The sequence below is a fragment of the Leopardus geoffroyi genome, chromosome A1, assembly GCF_018350155.1.
Source record: "Leopardus geoffroyi isolate Oge1 chromosome A1, O.geoffroyi_Oge1_pat1.0, whole genome shotgun sequence".
NCBI lineage: Eukaryota > Metazoa > Chordata > Mammalia > Carnivora > Felidae > Leopardus > Leopardus geoffroyi.
In genome coordinates, this window is record NC_059326.1 from 51,818,531 (window position 1) to 51,837,243 (window position 18,713).

Here is an 18,713-nt window from a genome sequence, read left to right on the forward strand (position 1 = left end):
GGAAGATGGTGATATCTACCTCAGTGGGTTGTTTTGAGGATTTTAAAAACTCTGGGAAGTAGAAACTCAGTAAACTTGTTACTTTTATCTAGGATCCCATTGTATGATTTACATGTGTCAAAAGAAAAAATGTCAGTCATAAAATTTGCTGGTTTCCAGCCGAATTTGACCTTTTATTTTATTTTGTTTTAGCACTAAAGCAAGTCTTGATGAACTTATTAATGTAGGCCCCAAAGCTGTCAAAAACATGGCCGGGTAAGAGAAAGATGTTAATTTGTTTTGTTTTGTTTCGTTGTGTTTTGTTTTTCCTCTTAAAACACAATACAAATGTAAATAATTTGTAGTCATTCTGTGGGCAAACTGAATATAGGTCTTGAAAAACCATCATGATTTTGATGTATCCCTGGAAATAAATATCTATTTGTTCCTAGCAAGAAAGAGAGGTAGCTGAAGAAAATAATATGCTGGTGTCTTTACTTCTTTCCACCTCAAGTGAAGCAGTTGAAGAGGCCGATTGTGAGAACATAGCTGGTCTATGTGCTAATTTGTTGTTTTTTCCTTTATGATATTGATGTGAACACCTTTGTCTCTTGAACTGGTGACAATTTGTTAATAATAGTTAATTCTTAAAAACACCTAGAACGCTTTATTAGATGTGGTAGCAGCATTACCTTTACTTCATTTCATAGAGCATTTTCTGGGAGTCGGTGGAAATTTTATGAGGTTTATCGTTTCTTAGATGGTTTGATGCTCCCAGCAAAGTTGTGGACATAAAATTTGGTATTTCTTTAGGCAGTGTCTGTAAGATAATAAAACTCGCTTTTTGTCTCTGGGTATATGAAGATTTTTAAACTCTTGCACACTATATACATATATTGATTTCCCTTTTTGAGTTTAGTTGGTACATATAAAAACTGCAAAATTTTAGAGATCAAGGAAGGAATCCCAGAGAACTCCCAGCCCTGTTAGTCTGAACAATTTTGAAAACCCCTGTTTCAGTCAAACCTATTCAATTTCCAGAAGAGGAAACAGACAAAGGTTAAGTGATCTGACCAGGGTCACGGAGAAAACTAGTGGAAGACTGATAGTTTTGTGATCTGTTAGGGAATGAATAATTATGAGGAACCTATTGGGTTTGAAGCTTACAACTAGGTATCATTAGTTGCACATTAGGTATAATTATAGGCCATGGATGCCAAAAAGAGAATTCAGTAGACATACTCAGTCTTATTAACAGCAGGCAATTATCATAGATTAAAGCTAATTATGTACTGGAGGGCACAGAGATGTTACTCCAAGAGAAGAATAGGTTGTCAATTTAATATATTACATTTTGGAACACTCATGTACTGCTTGCTGAATATAGAATGCATTGTCAGTATATTGCATTTAAAAGGGAAAAGAAGCACTGAATAGCTAATTTAATAAACATGACAGGCAGTCAAGCCCATATCCATAGTTTCCTAGGAGTAGAAGACGTTGGAGATGGGCAGAGTCTTAGAGATGTTCCAGTCTCCTCATTTTACAGATGAGAATACTGAGGCCAGGAGCAAAAATCTCATAGTCTCCGTGAGTTCTTCTGACTCCCAGCCCAACTCCTGGGGGCTCCCAGCGCACCAACTTTGATCTCGAAAGAAATGAAAGTTAATTAAACACCTCCAGAAATAGTGGAGGTTTATAAAGCTAGGATTGTTGCTCTTGCCATGGGACAGCCAGAAGGTGTCCTTTACTGCTCTACAGGGTCACTTGAAATATTATTTCATAGGTGACAATGGCACAAATGTGCAAATGGCTGCAAAACACTTTTCAGCTCTTAAACTACGTGGAGTCAGTGATAGATAAATATTCTAACATATCCCTTTACTATATCCTTAAAGCAAAACAAATGAAAGCAGTAACTTGTTACAGAAAGAATGTTACATTTTTCCTGGATAAAGTTTAGATATAAGATTTCTGCATTTTCAGGGAACCAAGGCCTGAAAAAGGGGTCTATAAATTTGTTATTTTCAAGTCATTGAGATAAATTGCGTGATGCTATCAATCAAGGCAATTCAGAACTGATACTGAGATCCTCGTTTTGTTAAAACACTGTTGTCTTTTCAGTAGTGGTAGAACATAGCATACAATTATATATTTTCTAAGCCAGGATTTCTCAAACTATGGGTCAAAACCCACCAACGGGTCTTGTAATTAATACAGCAAGTAGCAATCAGCACTTTCCCTCAATTAAATAAAATTAATTAAACAGAGTGGAAAACATGAGAGTTATTATGTAGTAAGGGTATTATTTAATGAAATTTGTGTTTGCTCGTGTGTGTGTGTGAGTGTGCATATCTCTATCTGAAGAGAATATTGAGTTGTGATGTAAACCTTATTTCTTTTTTTTAAGTTTCTTTATTTATTTTGAGAGAGAGAGCACAAATGCCTGCAAGTGTGAGCGGGTAAGGGGCAGAGAGAGTAGGAGAGAGAGACTCTCAAGCAGGCTCTGTGCTAATAGCAGGGGCTCAATCTCACAAACCTTGAGATCATGACCTGAGCCAAAATCAAGAGTTGGATGCTTAACTGACTGAGTCACCCAGGCGCCCCTAAAATGTATTTCTTAATGCGCTTTATGAAACAGTAATTTGAATATCACTTTTCCAGGTTGTTGCATAAATGACATTTTCTGTGCTCATCAGAAGAGTGAAAATGGAAGTTCCCATGGTTGTGTGTGCAGTTTAATCATGTTAGCACATGAATTTTGTATGTAGTTACACTAAAAAATATTATGGCCTTTGAACACATTATCTTCTCTACAAAGTCTTATTCTTTGTATTTTTTATTCTAATATATGAAATTAACCTCACTTTATTTTATTTAAAATTTTTTTAAATTCCTGTACAGTTAACATACAGTGTTACAATAGTTTAAGGTGTAAAATAATCTCACTTTAGAGATCATTGTCTTTTAGGCACAGTTGAGCTTTATACCAAATCTTGCAATCAATTTATACAAGGAAATTATATTTTGGATAGCTCTTATAGGATAATCCTTCCTTTAATAGTATTTGTAGAAACCAGTTGGTTATCTTTAATTGCGAATACTATTCCTGAAGATAACTCAACACAGTGAAAATTCAGTTAGCAGCTTTCTGTCTACCGTGGAAATCTGAGAACAATGATGGAAGCCAGGGGCTGGGAAACACATTCAATGGAAATATTAGATTTGGGGGAGGGAAATGCAGACTTTTTCTCAGAACTTTTCAGTGATGAAGTTCTAAATGGCTCCCCTTCAGCTCTCAACATTGTTTTAATATTTTTGACAAGTAAAATGTCTCTTATTTTTATATAAGGAGAAAGGACTGTTTGGAGGGAAGGGTAGACAGGCAAGTTGCTGTCCAAGATGGTACCGAAAGCAGGCATTCTCAGTCCTGTGATTTCTATTTTTTTTTAATGTTTATTTATTTTTGAGAGAGAGAGAGAACACACATGCTCATGAGTGGGGGAGGGGCAGACAGAGAGGAGACAGAGAATCTCAAGCAGGCTGTGTCCACTGTCAGCGCTGAGCCTGACATGGAGTTCGAACCCGCAGACTGTGAAATCATGACCCGAGCTGAAATGAAAAGTTGGACGCTTAACTGACTGAGTCATCCAGGCACCCCAGTCCTATGATTTCTTGCCATTCTTGCCGTTACAGGCTGACACATTTCTCTGAATAAATATTAAAAAGGGGTTTACAGGAACAACTGAAAAATCACCACCTGCCAGCCCTTAAAACAAGGTATGACACGAAGGCAGTGAATGGCAGCAAACTATGTGGGAAGAAATACTGTTCTTGACTGAGGAAACAAACTGGTGTGGCTTCAGATAGGGAGCGGACAGTCTTCAGAGCATGTAACTAATTTGACCATGAACAGCTGAGTTCATTTCAGCTTTTTAGTCATTGTAAAGGAAAGAAATGTCATGGTTTTGAAGGATTGCTAGAACACTCCTTGCCAAGTCTTATGCTAAGTATAATCCCAATTTTGGAGCTTATTTTAAAAAATATCTTCAGTTGGTGAATATGACTTAAAAACTAACAAGGACAAGGACATTAAAATCAGCTTGTATCTTCATAACGTTAAAACACTGCAGAGTGGAAAGTTGTTAATCCCAGATGTTTGCTGTGAACACCAGCCAGCGTGCCCTCGCAGATGTGCTCTGGCTTTGAAGTATGTAAAGTCAGAGCAACTTCTCTTCAAATCCAGCATAGACTGTCCCCCCAAATTAGCTAGAAAACTTATTTCAAGGCTGTTCTATGCCAAACCAGTATGTCTCATGCTAAATGATAAGACGGCTAATCCTTTCTTCTAATTCCAACCAACTTGAACCCGCATTACCTCTAACCCAAGCTGCTTTAATTTTTTTTTTTTTCACTTAAAGAAATCGAGATCTTGATAAACTCATCAGAGTGAGTCCTGAAACTCTCACCAACAACCGAAGGTAATAGAACTATATTAATTTTTGTGCTTTGGGCAGGAAGAATAGTTTGGTTTATTATTATTTCAAGCAGATTTATAACCTTAATGCTCCTGCCAAAAGAACTTTACCATTAACCTTCTCTCCTTTTATTTTTCTATTTAAAGAAACCAGGATCTGGATAACCTCATCAAAGTGAGTCCTGCAGTGACCAGAAGCAGTCAGAGGTAATCAAATAAAATAGTCATTTCATGTTTTCATCTGTCTGTTGCCCCTGGGTGCAGTGGATTTATAATGTGGCTTTATTGACCCAGCACAACCAAAACCTATCACTAATCTGAATTTATTTATTTTTTTCTCTTTTGAACAGTGAAGGCTTGGACAGTCTCATTAAAGTGAAATCTTCAGGTCTCAAAAACACTGAGCGGTAAATGACTTTGCCTATCTTGAGGTGTTCTCAAGGTTCTAGTTAGGAATTGTGTTTCTTTCTCTCTCTCTTAAAGAAGCCTTTTATTGGGGTGCCTGGGTGGCTCAGTTGGTTAAGCATCTGACTTCAGCTCAGGCCATGATCTCACAGATGGTGAGTTCGAGCCCCATGTCAGGCTCTGTGCTGACAGCTCAGAACCTGGACCCTGCTTCAGATTCTGTGTCTCCCTCTCTCTCTGCCCCTCCCCTGCTTGCTCTCTGTCTCTCTCTCTCTCTCTTAAAAATAAATAAACATAAAATTTTTTTTTAAAAAGAAGCCTTTTATTTTTCTTTAGTGTTCAAATGAAGACACAGTTCTAAGTCATGTGTCTCCTGTCAGCAAGGAAACATCTTGCACTCCTCTGGAATCGCACTATTTGGGACACGGTTCTGTACTTTTTATTTACTTACAGGAGTGCAACTTTGTTTGTTGTCTACAGCATGTTAGGACTGAAATGAAAACTGAATGCAATCAAATCAGAAGAAAACGTATTTCCAAGAAACTGAACCAAACTGGTGGCTTATATAGATGACTATAGAGCATCAGAAAGAATATTCAGGGTCCTCAAATTACAGATCCACAGTTTGTGTGGATTCACAGAATATTACAGCAGATTTCTAACCTTGAACTTCCATTTTGAGTTCTGCAAATATAGTATAATTTAGTATCTTTATGTGATATCTACATCTTTCACCTAAAGGGGCTTATTAATAGACAATAAGGTAATAATAGATAATGCACCCAAGTGCCTAATATTAGAAATTCAAATTGTCCTGCTGACCTGAAATGTTATCATTATAAACATAAAGCTGGGAACCATAGTGTCAATATTCTAAGATGAGGAAAGCAAGTTAACATACGGAAACGTGCTTTGAACCCACTGGGGGAAAGAAGGCAGTGTAGTACATTCATGGCTCAAGTCTTGCGTCTCCTCGTTTGTTGTCTATGTTAGTATGTGATGTTGCTATTTCTGCTTATATGGTTTTATCACTGGGGTGATGGGGTCTTTGGAGGAGGGAGGCACTGGAAGAGCCACCGTCACTGAGAGAAGTAGCAGCACTTACTGAGCCCCTTTCATGTGACTGGCAATTTACATACATTCAATCCTTACAATGAGAAACATATTCATGAGAAATATATTCATATAGCCTACTTTATAGAAGAGGGGAGTATAGCTCAAAGACATTAAATGACCTTCTGAAGAAAGAAAACATATCCTGGGTCTAAACTCAAGTCCTTCTGATGCCACTGCCTAGAAGAAAAACAGACTCCCATCTTCTTTCCATCCTTCATACTCACCACAGTCCCTTCCCTTCTAAATCCCCCTTCCTGCAGCGAAAGAAGTACAATTACATATGCTTATTCGAGCAAATTATCACTTAAGTGACAGGGAAGAGAGAAAGTACTTACCTCATAGAGGTTTCCTACCAGCTGAAATAACAGCAGATTTTGGTGTCAACCCTGCCACTGATGATTGTATGGAAATATCTCTGTTAAGTAGAAGCATTTCTTCATAGTGGTTTTGGTTGGGATGGAATTTTCTTTTTATTAGTAATAGTATTAGGATTGTTAGGAGGTCCCCAACTGTGCTGGAAGTGATTAGGTTTAATAACCATGTACAGAATAACTAACAGTGGCTCCTATAGCCAACCCCTCCCTCAGTGTCTGATTCCACAAAATGTACTTTTCTCTGTCTCTCTGTCTCTGTCTCTGTCACATACACACACACACACACACACACACACACACACACACACACACTTTCCTCTTTTTCTCACTTTTCCTTCCTTCCCTCTGGCAAATGTGCTATGTTGACAGACCATGGTAACTTTCTGGTAAGAGTTTTATCTTTTGTTTATTAGAAGATGCCAATTTTATAAAGAGGTAGTTTGTATTTCAGCAACTTCTAATAAAACATCTATAGAAAGAAGGCATTTTCCTTATATGGATGAGATTCCTATAAAAAGAAAATTTTAAAATATTGGCCATCATGTGGCTTTCAGATGGAGGCTTGATCCATAAATCTAACCTAAGCAACGTCTGGCTCTTCTTTAGGAGTGACACCAGATTTAATGATAATCAGCCAGGTTATCAAGAATTAGAGCAGAACAGACAAACAGGAAAGCTGCTTACTTGAAAAAAGTGACTTCATTCAATTGGCTCAGCCACCTGTAACTATAATGTATCTACCCTGCCCACTTGATTTTAATGGGTAAAGAGAGGGGCATTTTAAAGCATCTCCCAGAGGGATAACAGCCACAGGCAATTTTACATCCAATTCAATGTGACATGGCCACTGATTATTTAATAGCAGAACAGCAGTGAATTAGAGTCCTTTTTATGTGACTTTGCTGACATTTCCAGCAGCTGTATATGTAATTCACACTTAGGGGTGGAATAAACTTTGGTCATCGATCAGAATATAAGCAGGTGTCCCTGAGCTCCTTCTAGGAACATAACAACATGAACAAATGCAAATGTGCACCGAATTTTCATTTATTCAGGGAGAAACTGCATGGCTTTTAGCAGTGACAGCCTCACACTGTCATGAACCAACATAAAAAGGAGGCATTCAATTATCTGAGGCTATAAACTTCTGCTCCCAAATGAAGATTGAAAAGCAGCTGGTGCCATGGAGGCCTTTACAGTTAGAAAATACATCCTTCATCTGAAGTAGAAAAAAGATTCTGAACTATTTGTATTATTATACTTCCATAATTTTAAGGGCTTCCTACTTCCTAAGACATATACCTCCAAGTTTTAGTATTCCAACAAGAGAAGAGTTTCTTCCTATCTTCCTATTGCAGATTTCTCATATTTCTGCTCAAGGAAGAAAGCTGGGGGAAGGGGTGACCTTGACTCTTTCCAGTGCTTCATTCTCCATAATTGGCAGGCCTCTCTGCATGCCTGTATCTCAGGAACTAAGATACCTTATCTTTTCCGATACTACCAGGACCAGAATACAATTCGGCCTCCTAATTGGTCCCTCTGCTACCAGTTTCGCCTTCTGTCCTTTAGTCCATTAGCCACACTGTAGAGTGATCTTCCTGAAGCACAGATCTGATCACGTCATTCTGATTAAATCCTCTTGTGGCTTCCCATTGCCGTTGGACAATGGCCATACTCCTTAACCTGGTTTCCGAAGCCTAGCTGATCCTGCCTTCACAGGCTTTCCCCACCCCTACCCACCGTGATGCTCCCTCCACAGGCAAACCCCACCCATCTTTCATTCATATTGCATTGATAACTTCTACTTATTCTTTAGGTCTCAAATTAGGTGTCTCTCACTTAGCTCAGGGAGGCCCCCACCCCGGACCCACCACATCTGCATCAGATGCTTCTTTTAGATATTCTCAAGCTCTCTGACCATCTGCATCAGATGCTTCTTTTAGATATTCTCAAGCTTCTGTCCCAAGCTTTTGTCTCCTAGAGGGAATTATTATTTAATCACCTCTCCCCAACTATAAGATCTCTGAGGGTAAGGATTGGGTCTGTCTTGTTGACTTCTTTACTTACAATATAGGTAGAGCACAATGCCTGACACATTTTCGGTGCTTAACAAAAACTCTGTGAATTAAAGTCTAAAATCTCAAACTAATCAAGGACCTTTTGTCGTCCATCTAGATAAAGCTTATTGCTTTTCAGCTCTAACATTCTGAGCCCCCACAAGTGAAACCAGATTGAAGGAATCTGATATCTTATGACTGGTCTGCTTGCTGAAGCCATTGACTATCTCTTGCTCATGACATAACCTCAATCAACCATGGTGATGACTTAAAGCCACTAAAATTCTTCAGTACATCTTACATTTAAAATACCTACATTTTCCAATTTCCTATGGACCTGTTAATTTCTTTAATATAAAATATTTAAGACTTTCTCATCGAAAAGACCTATAAAGATATATAAAACCAGGCCCATTTTGCCATGTCAACAGAGCTGAAGAATTATACCACTTATATCTCTGTATTCTGTCCTTCCTTTTGAAAGACAAATATTCCTTTTGAACTAAAGCTTAATGCCTAAGATTTAGTTCTTGGCATAGAAGAAGTGCCATAGTAAATTTTTTATATGGAGGCTCTTAATTTTGCAAATGTGTTTGATACTCTACAAAAGCAATTTAAGTAAACTGTAGAGAGAGAAACATATTGCAGCTTTTAATAAATACCTCCCACGCCCTCATGAGAGTGGTGAGTGAGCTGTTAACTTTCTCTCATGCAGAGCGTATCTTGAGAAAAGTTGTATAAAGGCAGACATAGTAATACCTATTTTTTTCTTCATCTGCTCTGTAGTGGGACAGTGGAAATTAGATATTACTATAACAAAGATAAATGCTTATATTCAAGATTTGTGCTGTGACTTTACATAACAGGTAACTCATTCCCCACCCCACCCCCAATTTTGAAAGCTACATTTAAAAAAGCATTTTTAGGTGCAAAGGCTAACAAAATTTCTTTTTAGCCTTCCTCACTGTATCCACAGAGAACTGGCAATTTTTCTTGGAGCTAATTCAAATTGCTCATAAATGTATACAGTTATAAAGTCTTCCTTCCACTGCAACTGTCATGGAAAGGGTTTGGAATCAAGCCTTTGCTCCACCCTGCTGCATGTAGCTGGGCTTCTATAAAAATCTACTTGTCACACTTTGGCGCACAGCTTTTCATTTTCTACCACAGTGTAAAAACACGACGCAATAGATGTGTTCTTACTGAGAGAGTGGGAATTTATTTTTGTATCCTTCAACTTGGGAAGTTTTTGGGCAATCTGAACTTCTTTTATTGGATCTTCCAATCTAGCTGATGACGTCAATCAGAGTGAGCAACCAAAGCAAATACACATTTTGTGCTTCTCATAGTCTGGAACTTTTCATTTTGCTTTGCATATTAGTATAGATTATTCAGAATAAAATATTATAATCCACTCTGTCAAATTTGATATGTGATGCTGTTTAATAAAAACAACAAAAATTCTATGAAACCACTAATGTGGTTTATTTGATGATTCACAATTATACCACTTTGGGCATACGCTTCTTTGAAGGATTTTGCATAGGTTCCAATTTTGAGTTACCTACTTGTAGTTGTTGGATTTGTTAGATTCTGGCTTCTCCTTGTTTCTCAGGTCCAAGCCTATTCCTGCTCTCCCTCCTAGTAGCTGGGGTCCACAAAGGCTTGGGTCCTTGGGCGGGGATGGAGGATGTGCAAAGACCCAGCGTCCGCAGAAGCCAGGAACAGAAAGTGCCAGCAGAAGTGAGGATGTGCAGGATCAGGCTGAGAAACCGAGTGTAATCATGTTGTGAAGGCACAGGAGATCTCTATTAGTTTTCTAGGGGTGCCATAACAAGTACCACAGACTGAGGGGCTTAAAATAGAGATGTATTTCGCACAGTTCTACAAGCTAGAAGTCCAAGAATAAGGTGACTTGTCTGCAGGGTTGGTTCCCTCTGATGATTGAGAGAGGAGTCTATTCCAGGTCTCTCTCCTTGGCTTGTAGAAGGCTGCCTTCATCCTGTATCTTCACATTGTCTTCCATCTGTGTGTGTCTTAGTCCAAATTTCCTCTTCTTGTAAAGATACCAGTCATATTGGATTAGGGCCTACCCCGATGACCTTATTTGAATGTGATTACCTCTGTGAAGACCCTATCTTTAAGTAAAGTCACATTCTGACATACTAGCATTAGGACTTCAGCATGTGAATTTGGTGGGGGAAACACAATTCCATCCCTAACAATGTCCCAGAACGAGGATACAAAGCCAGATCTAAGACCTGCATAAAAAAAGAAATATATGCAATTCAGGGGTGACTGACACCAATGGAGATGAAATGTCCATCACTTCCTTTACTGATCTTTTTCTACAAGGTCATGGTGCACACTGTGTCTGGATGTGGGTGGAGCTGACTGCCTTAAAAGTTCGGGGTCTAATGTCTTCCCCTTGGGGACCCATTTAATATCTGTTCTCAGAGCTAGGTAAGGTAGTTAAAGGTCTCCCCTAGAGAAGTGGAAAAAGGGAATTTAAATTTAATCTCAGAAATCTTTTGGAGCAGTTTCTAAGTGCAAAGCCATGTAAGGCCATGGCAGTGAGACTCTACTCTCAAGTTATAGTGAAAACAATCAGTGTCCATCAGTGGCCCTCAGTTCATCCTAGGTTAGCAGTAGGAGAATCATTTGCTGGGACAAAATTCTAATTCCCCCAAGATTCACATATCCTGGTGAAACTGGATATGTGACATCATGGTACTTCTCTTAATTTTATTTCATTATCCCCAAGTATTTAGTAAAGTATTATTTTAAAATTATCAAAGGAGGATTACTTAATGCCCAGATTATTAAAGTAGTACAGTGGCCCTTGAGGCCAAGAAGGTAGCTCTAATAATTAGCAAAGGGCCATCGGGGTTTAGCAAAAGTCTTCTGTCTCCCTTTCTAAATTTGAATAATGTGATCTGGGAAGTTTCCTTACATAGTTCATTGAGAGAGTCAGTTCTGAATTTTACATCATTCAGACTGCAGAATCAGATGATTGCAATACTTCTGAGCTACTTCTGAAATCTTGTGCTTTTTACTTGTGTTACTTAGCATATTTTCCCTACTGTAACTCCCATTAAAAAATAATCTAACTAATTTCTACATTTTCAAAATTATGCAGCTAGTATTTTAAATGTGAAGTTTAAATGTAGCTATGGAATGCTACCCAATTTGCAGATTTATCAATTATTGGTGGTTTGGATGTTATATAAAAGGAGTATTAAATCTCAATACACTACAAGAAATTTTTGTAGTATTTTTCATCCTTATCAATATTAATTTTATGAGTGAGAGTCCATACTCTGATTCCATGTGAGTGAGAGTCCATACTCTGATTCCTTGTTTAAATCTACTATTCAAAATCATGAGCAGGGAGATTTATAAAAACTAGAGTTAATTCCAAAGATGAGAGAAATTAGAGCAGAAATACAAATGAAAAGGCAGTCCATCAAAATACTGAAATCAATAGTGCCTCTTGCTGTGTCACTGAACTTCTGTTAGCTGTCATTTATTTATGCTTATTCAGTTCACCCACAACGGAGGTCGCTGTGCCATGAATGTTACTTACATTAACTCATTCATTCTCACCACAACTTAATGAAATTAGATAGGGTTAGTCTAGTTTACAAAAGGAAGATTAAGAAGGTTGATTAACTTGTCCACAGAAATAGAAGAGATGGCCTCATTGTTCTGGCTTCTAAACAATTGTCCTAATCAATTGGGTTCATGACAAAGGCTTTTCCAAACTCATAGGGGAAAAAATAATCAAGAACCACCAGTGATATAGCCAATATATAAATAATATTTGAAAAAAAAACATATCAGAGGACATTGTAGATCGTGAAAGCATATGAAAATCATTGCTGCAGCTCAAGATTCAAGAATCTAATTGTCCCATTTGTCCTCCACATTATGTATTGTTTATTCAAATTTTGGGTTTCATGTTTCTGTGATCTACAAAGGTGGAATGAAGTCTCTAATTAAATATCCAAGAATTGATACTGGATGGGCAGGTGGCTTGGCCTCAAATCTTGACTCTTTTACAAATTAGTTCATTGACCTTGGAAAATTCACTTAGCCTTCCTGAGCCCCAGATGCTGTCCTGCAGGGTTTTGTGAGATCTGAATGAGATAATCCATGTGAAAATACATAGTTAGTACTTTGTGACACAAAGTTAGTACTCATTAAATGTTAACTGAATGAGACTATAAATAATTGTTTATTTACAGACCAGATTTCTCAAATCTTCCAAAAGATTAGTTCTTTCTTTCTCACACATAATCTATGCTTTCATATTTGAGTTATAGATCAAATAGCTCAACGTCTGATTTCCAATGTTCTATATGATATATATATATATATATATTTATACATATTTATATTATACATAATAATTATGTGGGTTTTTTTCACCTATAGCGACCAAGACCTGAAAAATTTAATTGAAGTAAATTCTAATGTCTCTGAAAATAAAAATGGAAGGTAAGACTTATTATAATTTACTTTTTTTGTTATCAATTTCATATGAGCCTACACAAATTATATAACATTAGAAGATTTACTGAGGAGTTGAATTGTATTATGGTATTTAGATATAAATACGATTGAAATACAAAAATCAATATGCAGAGTAATTAATAGATAATATGGAAAAAAGTTAACAAAATTCAAATTCTGTTAGAATTTCTGACTAAAGGCCTTCTATTCAATTGCTTAGTGTAAAAGGCATCATGGAAATTCAAAGCTCTGCACTTGGCTGTGAAAATTTATTTTTACTTATTGTTGCTTGGTAGTTTTTCAGTGGTGCAGAAAGCACTCTGGGAATGTCTTCCTTGGATACCTAGTGCTAAAAGAATGCACAAATTCATCACAGCTACAAAACAAGACCTAGTTTTGGAATTTCTTTACACTGCACAGTATAATGGCATTAAAACTGTTGTATTTTGTTTCTTATACAAGGAAAGTTGGGATAGAAGCTCTACTTCATTGTCGTTACAGACTGTTTAGGGAAGAATTAAATTGTTTTCCGTGTTTTGCAGTCTCCCTAGACCTATGGGGGACTCTAAACAATGGGTTCCTATTTTTTACCTTCATAAGGTACAGTTGTCTTTTCTATTAAAAATTTTGTTATGCAAAGAAATGATACTGTCAATGTTGTGTGTGGAGAGTGGAAAAGCAGAAAGAGATCTGGGTCCCCAAAATGTCTACAAAAGACTCTTGCATCTAATGTTAGTTTCTTTCTCTTCCATTAATTCCCTAAATCATCTTCTGCCTTCTTTTCTTGTGATCACACAAAAGGTTTTGATAAAACTAGGGAGGGTAAGTTTTCAATAGAATCTGTTTATCTTAGAAAAACATCCATTATTTTGGAAGCAGGACTGGGCTTACAGTTAGCCAGTCTCACTCAAGTATTATCTGGAAATGATTAAGGTAAAAAATTGCAAGTAAATGTTTATGTATGGTTAAGGAACTTCTCATTTTAATATGATTTGACACATGCTCCAATTTCAGCGTGACTTGCTTATGAAGGATTAATGAAGAAATGGAATATTACGGAAATTTAAGAGCAGGAATGGTAGCATGGGCGGACCTCATAGAGGCCTGATCTGGAAGGTTATTTCTTCTTGGCCAGAGGACATTCCGTAAGGAATCCTTGGACATTAACCCTAGTTCTTTGTTATTACTATAACTTAGCTACTTCCTGAATATTGGCCGCTTCCTATTTTTGTCTTGCTTTTCCTTCTGTGTATTGGCTTCCTTATTCTTTACCCTATATCTATTTGATAACCAAGAATCTTTGCTGCTTTGCAGTTTCTACCTCCTCATACCTTGAGCTTACTCGTGGTAAGCTTTTTCATGGCCTGTCTGGCCTTCTAAAGCAAGGCATTATGGATGTGGCCATCTGCACTGAAGATGGTGTATAGATGGAAAACACCATGGTTGACAATAAGATACACATATTCTCCTTTCCCTTCCTGAAGTTTTGTCTGTGTCTCCTGCCTGACATAATCCAACTGTGACATACATTCACAAATGTACCCACTCTCTCCCAGTGAGACAGGAATCATCACATTCAGTTACTATATCAAGAAGCCTTAACTACCACCACTACAAAACCATTTCTTGATCCCTGACTTCTGTTTCCAGGTAGTGTTCATTCTCCTTCAGTTCGATTACAATCCTGAATATGTACAATGTTTCATGGTCTGCTCTCTAGAAATGAAATGGAAAATGTAAGCACCGTCCTGGCACTGACACAAGAACTGTAATAAAAATTTTCCCCTGGAACAGAATGGAAAAAAGAAATCTCTGGGCCCAATTTTTGTGCCCATGTATTCTGGCTACAAAAAAGGACTTTCAAAATGGGTAAATGGGTAAATATTTAATAGGAAGAAAATTAAGAAAATTCACAGAGAGTGAGAGACTTGACTAAGTGTAGAAGTTTAGTAATTAGAGGGCTGGGATGAACCTGATTGTTCTGGCATCACGTCCTCTCTTTATTTTTTATAGTAGACTACTTTCTAAAACTATGTTTTAAATTTATAGTTTTTTACAAGAGCTCAAGACCTTGACATTTTATAGAAGTAAACCCCAACACATAGGATACAAAATAGTAAGCTCTTAATAAGATTTTATTCTTTATGCAAAAGAGATTTATAAAATTTGCAATGGTATCGATGTTTATCAGTTGAAGTTGTTTTATGGTGTTTGAATCTCAGGTTGCTAATGTTAAGTTAGTAAGACAATGGAAATCTAAATAAGAGTCCTGGGCCAATCTGCTAAACTGAGACTTGATTCACTTTATGAATGTATTCACTTTGTATAGTAATTGGATGTCCAAGTAAATATATTTTTATAATTAGCATATTCATAGAGTGTACAACCATCACCACAATCAATTTTAGAACATATGTATCACCTCAGAAATCAACTCCGTACCCATGAACAGTCACACATCATTTTCCTCCCAACCCCTCATCCCTAGCCTGCTTTCTGTTTCGATGAATTGCCTATTCTGAACATTTCATATAAATGGACTCATATAATACGTGGTCCTTTATGACTGGCTTCTTTCAAGATTCATCCATTTAATAGCATGTATCAGTACTTTATTTCTTTTTATTGCCAAACAGTATTTGTCCATTGTATAGCTAAACAGCATTTTGTTTATTCATTAATTGATGGACATTTGAATTGTCTTTGAATTTTAGATTATATTTAACTATTGTAAACAATGCTGCATGTATGTTTTTGTGTGGGATATGTTTTCATTTTCTTGGGTGTATACTTAGGAGTGGAATGGCTGGATTGTATAGTAACTCTATGTTTAACCATCTAAGGAACCACCAAACTATTTTCAAATCAGCTGTACCGTTTTATACTCTCACTAGCAATGTATGAAGGTTCCAGATAGGTGAATTTTCAAGCTGAATTTCCACCACAGGGAACATTTTCTCAACAGTAATCCCATTTCAAATTCTGTAAGATCCAACACAGTGTTTGAATTTATATTTTGTAGAGTTGTTATTTAATTAATTAAGACACGAAACTATGACCATTAATTGGAAGTTATAATTCAACAATTTGTTTCAATGAATAATAACTTTTAATGATAAAACTGTTAATTAACAAACATTGTGAGTCATGAGTTCTCCTTTATGAGGATTATTCAAGGCATCTGAGAGCAATACTTGGACAGGGTTCCTCAATTGTACTGGTTCCCAAACTTTAGTGTATGTCACAACCACCTGCTGATAGAGAGACCACATTTTGAGAACCAGAACTCTTCTGGGTAAGGTGATGGGCTGCCCAGCCTCTTAGGTGGTGGTTCTCAACCTTAACTCGCATGTGAGACTCGGTGAAAAGGCTTAAAAGAATCCCAGTGCCCAAGCTGTAATCCAAGCTAATTAAATCAGAATATCTGGATGTGGGTCCCAGTAGCATTGTAAAAAGCACTAGGTTATTTCACTGGTTGCCGAAGTATTTTTTAACTATTTCTATGGTTCTAAATAATTAAAAAAATATATTGTTACCACTTATTGGCATCAAGATAGAATTTCCTTTTTAACATCTATCACCATCTCTGGAAGAACAAAGAAAGACTTGGGAAGTATTACAGAGCCTAGGAGACTAAAGAGACATGATTACTATGTGGAAGATATATCCTGATTCTGATTCTGGAACTGAGAAAGGACATCAGTGGAAAAACTGATGAAATACAAATGAAGTGTGTAGATTAGTAAATAGTATTGTACCACATTGATTCTTTAGTTTTGACAAATATACCATGGTTATGTATGATATTAGTATTAGGAGAAGCTGGGTGAAGGGTAGACAGATTCTCCACCTGTCTGTAATTTTCCCATACACTTAAAATTATTCTAAAATAAAAGGTCTTATTTTTTAAAAAATCTGTCATCTTCCAAACCTACTGGCATAGCAAAACCCGTCAAAAAGTTTATTGTTCCACATTTCAAATTTGCTTATTAGTACTTAGTTTTCATTCACAATTATAAAAATTAAATCTTAGTGAAGCCCTTATCATCATCTTATGATAAACACAGCTAGGAGATGCTACTTGTATTATTATTCTGTCTGGGCTTCCATAACAAAAGACCACAGACCAGGTGGCTTAAACAACAAAAATTTATTTTCTCACAATTCTGGAGGCTAGAAGTCCAAGATCAAGATGTTGTCAGGTTTGGCTTCTCCTGAGACATTTCTCCTTGGCTTACAGATGGCCACTTTCACACTGTGGCCTCGCATGGCCTTTTCCCTGTGTATGAGCAAACATACACAAATCTCTGGTGTCACTTTTTCTTATAAGGACACAAGTCCTGTGATATTAAAGCTTCACCCTTATGACCTCACTTAACCTTTTTTACCTTCTTATAGTCTCTGTCTCCAACTCACAATGAAGGTTAGAGTTTCAAAATGGGAATTTGGGGGGGGGGGGAACAATTCAGTCCATTATAGTACTGTATGCAGTTTATTCCCCTTTCTTCTTTGAAGATTTTGCTAACTAACTGGTGATATTTGATTTTATATTGCTGGGGATAGTGCAAACACATTCCTAACTCACTGACAACCTTCATTCCTTGAAGCTGTCTGTTAAAAATGGGTTTTTTATTGTATGTTATATGATTTGAATATTTTTAAGCAATTCCTAGCTAGGTTTATTATTCCTGGAATGACATATTCTAATAATTACGTTAGAAAGTTTTCTAATGTTCATTCTACTTTCTCATTACTTAGTATAATTTTAATGTAGCTGTATGGTTTGTGAAGCATCTGTCTTAAAAGTAGAAGATGATTGTATGCCAGAGATAATATGTGAACAATGTTTTCCTCTTCTTTAAGAGCTATCTGTAAATGGAAGGAAAGTATGTTTAAAAATGATAAGGCTTGATTAAGATCTAAACTGCCCTCTTGTTTTTCACATCTCTTCTATATTGGAGTTTACTAACCTGGAGGGATGAAAAGTGGCTAAAATTGTTGCTATTCCTGCATTCAAATTTTCCTCTGTTTCAGAGGAAAAAGAAAATATGCCTGCACTTGTTAAACGTTGTGACACTTTTTAATTAGCAGAAATCTAAGTCAGAGTTCTGTAATCTTCAAAATATTTTTTCATTAAAAACAAGATGGAAACGAATTTCCAAAAGCAACCACTGGATAATTTTCATTAAATTGATAAACTCACAAGTTTATCATATTGTACATGAGATGCTTTCTACAGTGGCACTGCTGGTATTACAAGGTTACTGGAATCAATTTCAGATGGTTTTTGCCCTTGATAAAAAGGTCTTTTATTCTAATGTTAGATAATATGACACATGCCTGTAGATTATTCTTTAAGGTAAGACAGTGGTCACTCTGGAGGTGTAAAATAGTACGTGTATTCTATTTGTGTATCTGCACAGAAGCCAGACAAACATAAAGAGGTTTGTTGTATGTAAAAACTTAATTGAATAGAATTTTAATAAAACAAAAAAACTTCTAGTGGCCTTCATTTAAGTGCCAAATATTTGTGTCTGCTTTCCCAGGCTAGACAGCCAAGTCGGTGGATCCACTGAAGCTATAAACATCCAGTTTACTAGAACTCCCGCCCATTCTTATGAAGCCAGGAAGAATCACAGGTACCACGGCCAATTATATACAAGTGACAGGACTTTCTCCTTCTGTTTTTAAAACTCATCTTACTTTAAACCTCCCCTTGCTTTGAAATGCAGAAATTTCTAATTTTATCAGTTGCTTTATGTAAACAGCTCCACACAAAGGTGTTGCATT

At 36.7% G+C, this 18,713-nt stretch overlaps 1 protein-coding gene across 18 annotated transcripts in view; it reads left to right on the top strand.

Annotated features, from left to right (window-relative positions):
• The window catches only part of SCEL (sciellin), a 322,010-nt gene that overhangs the window by 289,185 nt on the left and 14,112 nt on the right, over positions 1-18,713 (top strand). For 15 of the 18 annotated variants that reach the window (XM_045479726.1, XM_045479734.1, XM_045479724.1 and 12 more), the window contains 6 exons: positions 193-255; positions 4,401-4,460; positions 4,604-4,663; positions 4,807-4,863; positions 12,846-12,908; positions 18,470-18,562. In XM_045479726.1, the coding sequence (XP_045335682.1) occupies positions 193-255; positions 4,401-4,460; positions 4,604-4,663; positions 4,807-4,863; positions 12,846-12,908; positions 18,470-18,562 (396 nt within the window). The remainder of the gene's footprint in view (positions 1-192; positions 256-4,400; positions 4,461-4,603; positions 4,664-4,806; positions 4,864-12,845; positions 12,909-18,469; positions 18,563-18,713) is intronic. The other 3 variants (XM_045479709.1, XM_045479789.1, XM_045479838.1) reach the window with 1 other exon arrangement.